Source organism: Ctenopharyngodon idella, chromosome 14 (genome assembly GCF_019924925.1).
Source record: "Ctenopharyngodon idella isolate HZGC_01 chromosome 14, HZGC01, whole genome shotgun sequence".
NCBI lineage: Eukaryota > Metazoa > Chordata > Actinopteri > Cypriniformes > Xenocyprididae > Ctenopharyngodon > Ctenopharyngodon idella.
Window position 1 is genome coordinate 9,820,604 of NC_067233.1, and position 12,044 is coordinate 9,832,647.

Genomic DNA, 12,044 nt, shown 5'->3' on the forward strand with positions numbered 1-12,044 from the left:
TTGGCCACTGTGCTGCAGCTCAGTTTCAGGGTCTTGGCAGTCTTCTTATAGCCTACACCATCTTTATGTAGAGCAACAATTCTTTTTTTCAGATCCTCAGAGAGTTCTTTGCCATGAGGTGCCATGTTGAACTTCCAGTGACCAGTATGAGAGAGTGAGAGTGATAACACCAAATTTAACACACCTGCTTCCCATTTAAACCTGAGACCTTGTAACACTAATGAGTCACATGACACTGGGGAGAGAAAATGGCTAATTGGGCCCAGTTTGGACATTTTTACTTAGTGGTGTACTTACTTTTGTGGCCAGCAGTTTAGACATTAATGGCTGTGTGTTGAGTTATTTTGAGGGGACAGCAAATTTACACTGTTATACAAGCTGTACACTCACTACTTTACATTGTAGCAAAGTGTCTTTTCTTCAGTGTTGTCACATGAAAAGATATAATAAAATATTTACAAAAATGTGAGGGGTGTACTCACTTCTGTGAGATACTGTATATGTATATGTATATCAGTTAAAATGCCAAAGAGGCTTTTCCTAAAGGCTGTATAATCCTATACACAAAGAGTGTAATTTTTTAAAGCCATGCTAAATGCCAAGTCTGAATCCAAAACAGCCTAATTATACAGGACTCCCTTAAGATTGACTAGTCGTACAGACAGCCCACCAACTAGTCTGTTCTGGAAATGTGTGTTTTTGCACGTCCCTACAGTCGACAGCTTCACTGATCTCTTTACTGACTAAAAGAGATGGGCTATGTTTTTAATCCCCTGCCTGTATTTTGGGGATGTGATAGCATCATTAACACTCTTAAATGGATGAAATGAAACTGGTGATTTTGTTAGTCTTGCAGTCACACAGCAGGAGTCATGTACACCTGACATGCAAAAGAGCCAGGAATCATGGACTTTGTTTTAGCATTGACACCCACACCTTTGCCATGGTCCACTGCTGCAAAGCTTAGAGGATGTATCATGGCTCTATTTGTCTAACAAAGTGTGTGTGTGTGTGTGTGTGTGTGTGTGTGTGTGTGTGTGTGTGTGTGTGTAGGAACACTATGAGGCTGTGATGAGACGTACCCTGGAGCGCAGTCAGCGACTAGAACAGAGACAGAAGAGATGGTCCTGGGGTGGACTTTCAGACTCTGACAACAAAAATGGTACAAGTGGTTTTCCTAAATGCCAAAACATCAGAAGCACCTGATAATACATTCAACAGCCTTTGTTCACTGATTGTCCTATGAATAATCATCTTTTGAAAATCTTTATTGCTCTTATTTGATGTTAAAGGTAAAGTGTGGAATTTTTGCACCAAAATTTGCAAAAATAATGCCTCAAACACACGTATGCTATTTGTTAGCATATGTTCTCCCCACTCATACCGTTGATTGATTACTTTTTATATAGTGACAGTGTTTACAATATATATTAATGTAATAGTATGTTGAACTGGGATAGAAGAAACTATTTCCCAAATATCCAAAAAAAATTATACACTTCACCTTTTATAAATCATGTTTGTTTGTTGATCTGTGTGCTGTGATTGTGCGCAACACTACTTAGGGATGGAAATCTTGTGTTGTCAGCTGCGTATTTGCACTTCTCCTACTCTCTCACCCTCTCCATGGAGAGAGAGTCCGTTTCCAATAGCGACCTGTCTGTCCCTGCCCCTCCCACAGGACAGAGTGACAGTGGTTCCACCTCCTCCCCGATTGCTATAGTAATCTCCCCTGCTTCTCCAGCCTCCAAGCCACCCAGGAATCAGACGTCACAAGGTGGTTTATACTGTTTGCCTGCCCATGGCGTGACTTGACACAAAATGCCCACTCCTCCTCTTTGCTCCTACGTGCACTAATCTGACTGGGGCTGTACTTGCTATTTCTCATTCACTCACTCAATTGTTTATAATAATAAATTTTCTTCACTTGCCAGGGATTGTAACAAAGAGTGTTCTCTCCAAAACACCTACCTGTTTTCTGGGAATGCATGTTGCTTTGAGTATTATCTGATTTTCCTCCTTTTTATCCAGATGTAATGACTTTTTGGATGTTTACTAACATTATGTGGTATGCCTGCCTTTTTAGACTGGGTTCGCTTTAGTTAGAAATTTTGCACAATGCTTATGATTTATCCAATTATTAATTTATTATAATTATTAAAAAAAAACACACACATATATATATATATATATATATATATATATATATATATATATAATATATATACACACACACACACATACATGGGCGACATATTTATGCCCCCTCATATTTATTGTAGTCATGGAGCTTCCCGATGTGAGCTGCCAGCTCTGCTACAATTTAGAGCGGTTAAGACCCAGGTATACTTCATATTCTGCATTCCGCTCCGTCTCGCGCACAGTTGAGCACGCAAGCCTTTCCGTGAGCGCAGAAAGACACGTTCGGTGGACTTTGTTTTCAAGCGCTCAGGTCACTTGCTCATGTGCTGTTGTATGTGCACCGTCTGCGTGGTCAAAAAAATTGGGCTGTGTGTGGACGTCCGCGGACCCTCCTGATGACGGAGATTACGTCATACGGACAGTGCGTGGACCATCAGACAATCGAAAGTCAAAGCTGGTCCACAGTCTAGTAAATTATATATATATATATATATATATATATATATATATATATATATATGAGCAAATATATTTTCTAAAATGTTTTGTATGTGCATGTTACCGACATGCGACATGTAAGGCAACCACATGACTACAGGTTTGGCTATTGAGCACTCTAATTTTTTTATGTACAGGTGTTACACTGTCCTTAAAATGTAGATGAACCAGCTTGTATTATAGTAATTAACAATAGCTTAGCACGTGCAAACCCCTGTAACTCTAATTCCACTCCCTGTCTGTCTCTGTCTGTGTGCGTATTTACCATCCCCTGTAGACAAGCGCTCTTCCTCTACTACGAACCTGAAACAGACTGACTCAGTCATCAGCAAGCGTCTCTCCTCATCCTCTGCCACCCTCATTAATTCTCCTGATAAAAGTAAGTGTCCTCCCTGCCCTCTCCTGCCTTTTCCTTATCCGTTTGATTCATGAGCATGAGTACATACTCTTTAATGATGGACAGGTCATGTGTTCTAAGCAGAACTTAATCACAAGTCATGTATCACACAGGAGCCTCTCCCTGTGGTTCACTTGGTGATTTTAATTTTATAATGTTATTTAAATGCAAATACAGCATTGTGTTTGTTTGAATGGGCCATAAGTGTTTTTGCCATCTCGGCAGCTTATAATACTTGCAGACATGCTGTTTCTCCCCACAGTTTCCTTTTCCTCTAACAGGAGCAGCCAGCCATGACTCAGGCGGTTTCACAACAGAGGCTGTTTGTGTTGAAGTCATCTCTTCATTTCTTTCTGTACAGGCATATTTTAGTGTGGTGCCAAAATTTTTTAGATATCAGATATAGTTTTATCTTTGAAGTCTGCCTTCAGTCTCTCATGAGTGAAACCCATGATCTTGATTCAGGAGCTGAGCTCTCTTTTGTCCCTCAGGTGCAAAGCGGAGAAGTTCATCTTTGAACCGGTTGCCTAGCAATGCTCCTCAGGCCAATAAAGAAGCTCATAAGCAGCCTCAGGTGGAAAAGACAGGTGCCTAACTACTAGTGCTGCTCCTCTTTTAAAGGATTAGACAGAAATTAAAATTGTCTGTATTTACTCACCCTTATGTCATGCCCAACCTTAATTATTTTCTTCTGTGAAATACAAAAGGAAGAATTCAATTTCAATGAATTTCCCCATTCAATTGTATGAATGTGGGCTGGTGCTTTCGAGCTTCAAGAAGGAACATTAGCACCATGAAAATATCAGTAATTTCTTTTAATTTCTTCTTTTGTGTTCCAAAGAAGAAAGAAAGTCATATGGGTTTGAAGCGGTGAGTAAAATTATAATATTATGATAGTAATATGATGGGTGAACTATCCCTTTAACATATTTCTGCACACAGCCCAGAGATAGAGAACAATCTCCTGCATAATTTTTAATGAAATAAAGGGCGTGAGCCTTTATTTGCTTGCTTTAGCTCAGCTGTTTGCACATTGTCATTTTGAAAATCTAGTTTCTATGCAAATATGCATTTAAGCAGGCATAGACAAGGAGCCTACACAGGCATTCGCAAGCATGCACCTCTTAAACATTTACAATTACTATTCTCCAAATCCACTGAAACCTTCTGTAAATAGAAGTTATAAAGTTATAAAGCAGAGTCTAGCTGCATTGTCCTCATCAAAATACCTATTTCCTCATTCACAGCAAATGGCATGTGTAAGCTGAGGCAGAAGAAGCCCTGCTTCCTGATTGATTTTAACGCTGACATGTCCACTCTGTCTGTAGGCCCAATCCTGAAGAAGCGAAGCTCCTCCCTCTCTCGAGTAGGGGCTAAAACACAGCCTGCCACCAAACCAGAGAAATCCACAGCAGATGAATCAGGTGCTTAAGTCCCAACTGGGACATTTCACATGTGCCTGTTCGCTGTTTACTAATAAATGAGCGCAAACTTTGTTCGCTTATATGGTCCGCCTTGCTCTTGTTTGATCCGCAACCAACAGAACATGATGTTGGGTTAATAAGGGATGTTGGGGGTAGCATGGGGTTTAAAGGATTGGTTTGCGGTTGTAAACGTGCTGCGTCTCTCTCCCTACATTCTTTGCTTGCCTCGCCCTTCTACTCGTGCATCAAATCATCATGCATCAAGAAACATAACAATCCACTAATGTTGATGCTCTTTTGTCCACAAATCAGTTGGTGCTTGCTGCTGCCTTGAGCTTCCAATTTGTCTTAACCATTTCCTTGTTGCTTCGTTCTCTCAGGGAGTTCTCGCTAACTGACCTACTCACCAGGAATGAGCTCTTTGTGTATGTTAATACAATATGTTTTTGTTGTGTTGTTTTTCTTCCCATATGACATTAACCAATGAGTTTGGCCCCTGGTGCCATGGCTGTTTTCAGTGTGTGAGTGTTGCAGAATGTTGACTGGTTTTACAGGAAGGCTTTTTCTTGTGCTATATTTACTTCTAGATATGTTTGCAGGACATCTTTAAACTCCTGGTTATATAGTCACTCTTGAAAACTAAATGACCTCCTGAATTGTGTTGTGATGGACCCTTTTAGAGTTTGCCCATCAGTGCACACTTGTTTAGGTAGACACCATCTTTCTCTATTCTAAGAGCACTTCCTCATTACTTAGCTCACTTAGCCACATCATCAAAAGCTTCACAGCCTCACCCTCTCTTCATAGCTTTGAGTGAATCTCTACAATGCCAGAGGGAAAAAAAAAAAAAAAAAAAAAAAACACGGATCATTTAAAAGAGACTTTAAGTTTTACTCCTTCCCAGCTGTTTTTCCCAACTATGAATTTGTAACTCAGGTTACAAACATAATTTCATGACAGCAAGAGCTTTTTGCGCCTGTTAACACATTCTCCTACAGATTTGTGGTATACAAACTGTATCAAATTAGTTCAGTTTCACCAGAATTTTGTTTTCCCTGCATTCCTTAAAAGTGCAGTAGAGACCAAACTGAAATCAAATGCTGACCTGTAATCTGCTTACTTTAATACTAAATTCGATGTATACCTCAAATTTAAAACGTCTTACTGCAAGCATTTGACTCCTAAAGGATCTCAAAAAGCTCTTCAAGTTATTCTTTAGTTCTGGCTTTATGTTTCCCTTTTGTTTCCACCTCCACTTCCACAGCCCTGGTCCTGTTCCCAATCACCTCTCCCTTATCTCACTAATATTCTTTTTTGTCTCTCCAGCATTGAGAGTCTCACCTTAATTGCATCAGGTGTCCACCATTTATGTTTGAACCACAATCACTTTTCTCTTTGGTTTTTGTGTTGATTCTTGCATTTTAAATCACATTGGTGTCATTCCCCTCACCTTCCTCCTTTGTTTATTCCTCAACCTCTTATTTCTTTTCCCTTTTGTCTGCTCTGTTTTTCGTGTCTGTTTGGGCACACCGTGTCTATAGCTCGCCGCTCGTTGGCCCCCGTGGACAGCGGTGTCCTCAGTCGGCTGCTCACACCCACCCAGGCCTCGCTAGCTAGAAGCAAGAGTGCCGCGGCCCTTTCCGCCGAAGGAGGCGACGCCCAAGGTAACACTAGAGAGAAAGGGAAGCCCAGCTCGTACCGGAACCCTCAACTTGTGTGTAGATATAAGGCACTCTGCAGGGGTGTTTGGTTGCCGTGTTATATTGGGCATGCTGGAGGTTTGCTTGAATCACATGCAACAAGTTTTAGACACATAGAAACAAATTTGGCAATGTTCAATTTACAAGCTTAGCAGTCTTTTCTAGAGATGCACAGAAATGTTTTATCATTGAACTTTTTTTACCAAAATGCCATTTCATTTTTCATAACCGTTTTCATTCGAAAGGGAAAATAAGCTGGAACATTTAACAGAAACTGTTATGTTAACCAAAGCAGCGTGCAAGAGAATTGATCCAGGTTTAATTGGATTAAATGTAGATGCCATCTGATGACATTATCGAAAATCAGATGGCATTTACAGTTGACTAGGTATGTGTACCTTCTCTGCGTGATTCACATGGAGAAGTCCAGTCAGATAAGTCAATGTAATGCCATAATGTATACAGATGTACAAATTACTTTTATATCAGTTCAAGCATTAGATGTATGAAGTCACGTGAAAGTTTTCATTTCGGTGCATCACTAGTCTTTACCTATCTATCAATGTCTAAAACAAACACACATGCACACATCAACATTTGCAAGGTGTTTCAGGGCTATTGCTGAGGGATCTTTTATAAGCTGATTAGCCGAGCGTTTGTGTGTGTGTGAGAGGGAATGAGTGGAGTGAATCTGCGCCCTGCTGTTGCTACTTCAATCCCCAGCTGATCCACACAGGGCAGCTCACGGCCCTTGCAGACCAGCAGCGTCACCCTAAACATATCATCTACCAAACTCACTTTAAATTCCCAGCAACCTGTAAAGGCTGAAGTTCATATGTGTAACATGTTTGACAGGGTTTGATGTTGACAAGATGCTATCAGCATTGCTGAGTCTGATAGTATCTGAACTGCATTATTGGTTTCTTAATATAGACACAGAGATTATTATGAATCAGCAGCTTATGGATCAATTACATTTATAGGCTTTCCATGATGCTAACAGTCAGAGTTAATTATAGTGGGTGGAGATTAGCCCAGAAATCCCACTGTCACAGCAGACCCATTCGCCAGGTCAGCCCTTACTGCTCACCTCACTTCACCTGGGCTTTGACCAACAGATACTGGGCATCCCTTGATCAGTTACCTTCTCTATAGACCACAACAATGACCAACCACATTTTCATTGTCTTTGATATCAAAAGTATCTTTCCCATTTGTTTTCTTCCTAGGGATTTTTTAAATTCAAAGCCATTAACTAAACCACCCAGCTTTAAGATGAAGCATAACATTACAAGCTTCGATTTGAAGGAAAAAAGTATTTGAAAACTGGAAAAAAACAAAGGCACAAGCAATCATGTGCCAGAATGATAGTTCAATTTATAACCATTTACTTATTGTCAGTAATTTATAAGTATAATGCTCTAGTATATTTGTTACAATTTACATTTTCATGGTAACAGTGTCTTCTCTGATTGTCTGTTGAGGATTCATGAGTAGTTTAAAATTAAACTTTCTAATTTAAAAAAGAAACAAATATTCAAAATCACTGATTGGTTTCTGCAGAAAAATACTAATGCTTAGCAACCTCAAAGTTCATCATTGATCTGTGTTGAGAGATATGTTATTGACAATTTCTCTATGGAGAAATGAATGGGATTTTTACTTTGGGAACCGACTGTGGGATTTGCTCCTAGGACTGCCACTATGGGGGTGAAATGCAACAATTGTATGCCAATGTTGTAGATGGTGAAAAGACGGTTTAACATCAGATTTGACATGATGTTATTCTGTGTGATGTGCTAGATGTGGCTATGAATGTTGTTAAATTTGTGGTATTGTTGAGCTGACTAAAACTGCAGCCTAAGGTGCTTGCTTGGTGCAGACAAAGGTGTGCTTTAGCGTATTGGTGACCAGTGTATTGTCTGTCCAGGATACTGTCTGTCCCCTGCCATGTCTCTCTCTGTCTCACACCCACCAACCCACCCATCAAACCCAGTCTTCCTGAGGCCATCAGTGCTTATCAGCAACAGTTCCCCATCAACCAGTATGACTAATCTAACATACACCAATGTTTTGTGCTTTTATCATCCCTTTCCCTTTCTCTCTTCCTCTTTATATCTCCCTTTTTCTGTCCCTACCTCTACCTTTGCTTTGCTCACCCACTCGGCTGCTTGTGACGTCCCTTCCCTGCTGTCCCTGGCTGTGCACCACTGACTGTGTGCTTTACAAGAGTCTCACCTGTGTCCTCGTTCAGCATCTGCCAGCCCCATGCAGCCGCCAGGCCGCGGACCCCTACGCAGTCGCAGCAGTGACCGAAAGAAAGGCCCGCCTACTTCTGTGTCTGCGGATGCCATCTCCAGTATGACACAGGTGAGCGAAAAATGCATGTCAACTTCCACTTTGAAATGGATGAAATTTTTATTTTTCTTCTTCTCAGGTGAAAATATGTTTGTAGAGTTGGTCCTACCAAATAGTAAGAAATTATGCTAAATTTTCATTTAAAGAATTTTCTTAAGTTTTTGAAAGAAGTCTCTTATGCTTGCCAAGGCTGCATTTATTTAATAAAAAAGAACAGTAAAAAACATTGATATTGTGAAATATATTAAATTTAAAATACATTTGTTTTCTTTGTGAATATATTTTAAAATGTTATTTATTCCTGTGATGGCAAAGCTGAATTTTCAGCATCACTCTAGTCTTCACTGTCACATGATCCTTCAGAAATCATTCTAATATGCTGATTTGCTGCTCAAGAAACATTTATTATTTTTATCAATGTTAAAAACACTTGTGCAAAGTAAATCTGTTTAAATCTGTTCTAAATATCTTACTGACACTTTGGACACGTCAATTTAATGCATCCTAATGAATAAAAGGATTAATTTATTAAAAAAGAAATTCTTACTGACCCCAAACTTTTGAACAGTAGTGTATTTTGTAATGGAAAAAAATGTATTAAATTAGAAAAATGCTAAATTTATGCATTTTCACTAGTATTTCAGATATTTAGACCCCACAAAAACAATTAAAGAAAAACTTACAGGAGAGCTGCATGGTGTATGTATATAATTTGATCTCGAGCGTCCTCAATAATCTCATTACCAGGATAAGCTTAACGGAACTACAGTACCTGTGCATTATCTGTGTCTTCGTTAGTTGTATTGCCTTGAAACAATATGTACTCATTCAGACATTTATATGTCCATATATTATGGTTTGCTTTGCAAAACAGATGGGATTTATCCCTGATGTTAATCAGTGAGCTGTTCATTCTGAATAACACTATCTGATCCCAGCTTAAGTCCGTTACAGCGGCAGCGTGTACTGAAGAGACACTTCAGTCACTTTCAGACTAAATACCAAGCCCTCCTCACTTCAGAAATGAAGGGGTAGTAAAACATCCATGCCAGGTACATATTCTTTGCTAGTGTGCAGATGCTCATGCTTGTCCAAAGCATTGAAAGTCCTGTTGTACCTACTTAACTTACATTACTGTGGCTGTAACAAACCTCAGTTACACAAAGGGGCAAAAGAGTAACCTTCAAATGTTTTTGCCATTTAACCAACATGTTGTAATTTAGGTAGTTTGTTATGTCAAACATTTAAGTAACTTGCTCAGCTGCATCAGTGTTCTCTTTGAATTGCTGGTTCATTATGACCAAAGTTCCATAGTACGATTGCATTTGGACACATTTCAGCAATGCAGGAAATCCAGTGTGTTGCTAGAAATGCTTCCTTTCACACACTTGTGTAAAATTTTTCATTCAGTTCTAAAAAATAGTACCAAAAAAAAATCATACTCGTATGTAACAGCGTAACACTTTTGCTTCTGATTTTTCTGTCGCTTCTTAACATTGCTGCAAAAAGTCCCAATCCCAGCAGTGTGCTTGTCAGGCTCCAAACAACCATGATTAACTTTAAAGTTTTTAGAAATATTCAGAGTCTTAACTTGCACAGAGCTTCTAATTTTTTTATACTAAAGCAATCAGCGGCTACAGAAAAAGGCCAGGAGCCGAACTATCCAACCTGCCTCAGAGTTCATCTGCAGGTTCTGCGGCAGAGACTGCCACTCCCAAATTGGATTTTCGAGTCACAACCGATGCTGCACTGGTGACCCTCATCTGATCCATGGTTTCCAGAGACTGGCGGACACCGTACAATCAGATATGAACTACATGTGACAGTCTGATCCCTCATATAGAGGTTTAGAAATGCCCACTTCAGTGATTCATTGGGACACAGTTAATTTGTAGCATTGCCCTACATATAATGAACGCTTAGCGAGCTTGAGTGTGTGTGTCCCAGAGAGAAAGGAGGGCTTGGTATAATTCACTGGAGAAATGTAAATTGAAACTGACATGTTTCCCTCTGATGGTCATACTGTGCTCTAGCTTCTCCAGTGGCTTGGACTTATAACTCACTATATCTGATCTACTCGATAATCATTTGAAGAGTTGGTCTAGGGTCAGAGCTGAAAACATGGTGTACTCACTGCTAGCTGCTTCACTGTGTTCATGCGGTGGAGGTTTTCCAGTAAAAGACATCTTCACATTTATGAGCCTGTCCCGCATTTAGTTAATTTGTCCCATTGACACCCTGATCATGTGGACAGATATTAAAAATAGATTGAAAGGACATGTTTACTCCGGTCTGGTTCAGATTGATGATAGTAGTAAATTCCCAGCTGCAATGGAGTGATATATACACCATGCTTTGATTTAGGCTGAACATTGTTTGATGATCACTATATAGTGATCAAAGTGCCTTTTAAATGTTTGTTTAGTCCAAAAGACTGATACCACAAAATCTAATTTAAAATTAGTTTTAGGGTTTTGCTTATTAGTTCATAGGGTGGATGAGGTGTCATCTCTTTCATTTTCTCTTTTTTTTTTTTTTTTTGCATTTGTAAAAGCAGGAGGGTGAGAAGCAGAAGCGTTTCACGTCACCAGTAGGAAAACGCCCTGCCTCACCCTCCAGTCGTCACCGATCCCCTTCTCCTGCTCCCGCTGCTAACACCACCTCAAGAGCGCCCTCACCTGGAGCAGCCAAGTAAGACCCCTGAGATCAGTTTTAACTACAGTGGTTTCACTCTAAACTGATAGTTTGATTTCAAACCTTTAAAATCTGCTGCTCAAACTGCATCTCCCATTGTCTTTACTACAAGCCTATATTTTTAATTTCTCTGTCTTTTATGTTTGTCTCCTTCAGGCAAAGTCCACGCTTCCGCCCTCCATCCCCCAGCAGCTTGAAACAGCGTCCTCCATCCCCTCAGCCCTCTGCTGCATCTAAACCTCCACCCATCCAGAAACCTGCTCTAACCCCCACCGGCCCGCCCACCCTTCGCAGGAGGGATTCCAAGCCAAAAGATATGTCTCCCATGGTACCTGTCGCCCCACAGTCTCCAGAAACCAGCATGGCACCCGCACCCGCATCCACACCCACAACCACACCCAAGACCAAAGAGGGTGAGTGAACTCAAAAAAAAAAAGTATAGAGAAACAGAGAGATGAAAATGTAAGGGAATTTTAAAATTGTGATTTCCATGTCTGGAAATTTCATTGAAATGTTAAATTAAATCTAAAAACTTAGTAGTGGGCAGGCGCAGTTCTTTTAGCATGACTTTCTTGTTTCAATTCTCTGATTGGTGGATATGTCTTAGCAGAATCATGGGTAATATAGTTGTTTTTAGTTTTTTACCATGAATTCTGCTGTTAAACACAAATTTGAAAAATAAGCTGAAATAATGAGGGCTTTAATAAAAGCACATACCATCGATTAACATCCATGTAACTCACAGTATGTCTGTCTTTAACGGCTCAAGTTAAAAATCAATTCTCCTATGGAGAAAATGAATGGAATTTTTACTTTTAGAACTTGATAGAA

General features: G+C 39.9%; 1 protein-coding gene across 29 annotated transcripts in view; it reads left to right on the forward strand.

Annotated features, from left to right (window-relative positions):
* The window catches only part of map7d3 (MAP7 domain containing 3), a 31,866-nt gene that overhangs the window by 13,886 nt on the left and 5,936 nt on the right, over positions 1 to 12,044 (forward strand). For 2 of the 29 annotated variants that reach the window (XM_051918350.1, XM_051918352.1), the window contains exons 5-13: positions 1,054 to 1,162; positions 1,589 to 1,777; positions 2,918 to 3,019; positions 3,529 to 3,624; positions 4,366 to 4,461; positions 6,003 to 6,125; positions 8,392 to 8,531; positions 11,074 to 11,210; positions 11,370 to 11,626. In XM_051918350.1, coding sequence (XP_051774310.1) covers positions 1,054 to 1,162; positions 1,589 to 1,777; positions 2,918 to 3,019; positions 3,529 to 3,624; positions 4,366 to 4,461; positions 6,003 to 6,125; positions 8,392 to 8,531; positions 11,074 to 11,210; positions 11,370 to 11,626 — 1,249 coding nt within the window. The remainder of the gene's footprint in view (positions 1 to 1,053; positions 1,163 to 1,588; positions 1,778 to 2,917; positions 3,020 to 3,528; positions 3,625 to 4,365; positions 4,462 to 6,002; positions 6,126 to 8,391; positions 8,532 to 11,073; positions 11,211 to 11,369; positions 11,627 to 12,044) is intronic. The other 27 variants (XM_051918376.1, XM_051918377.1, XM_051918351.1 and 24 more) reach the window with 26 other exon arrangements.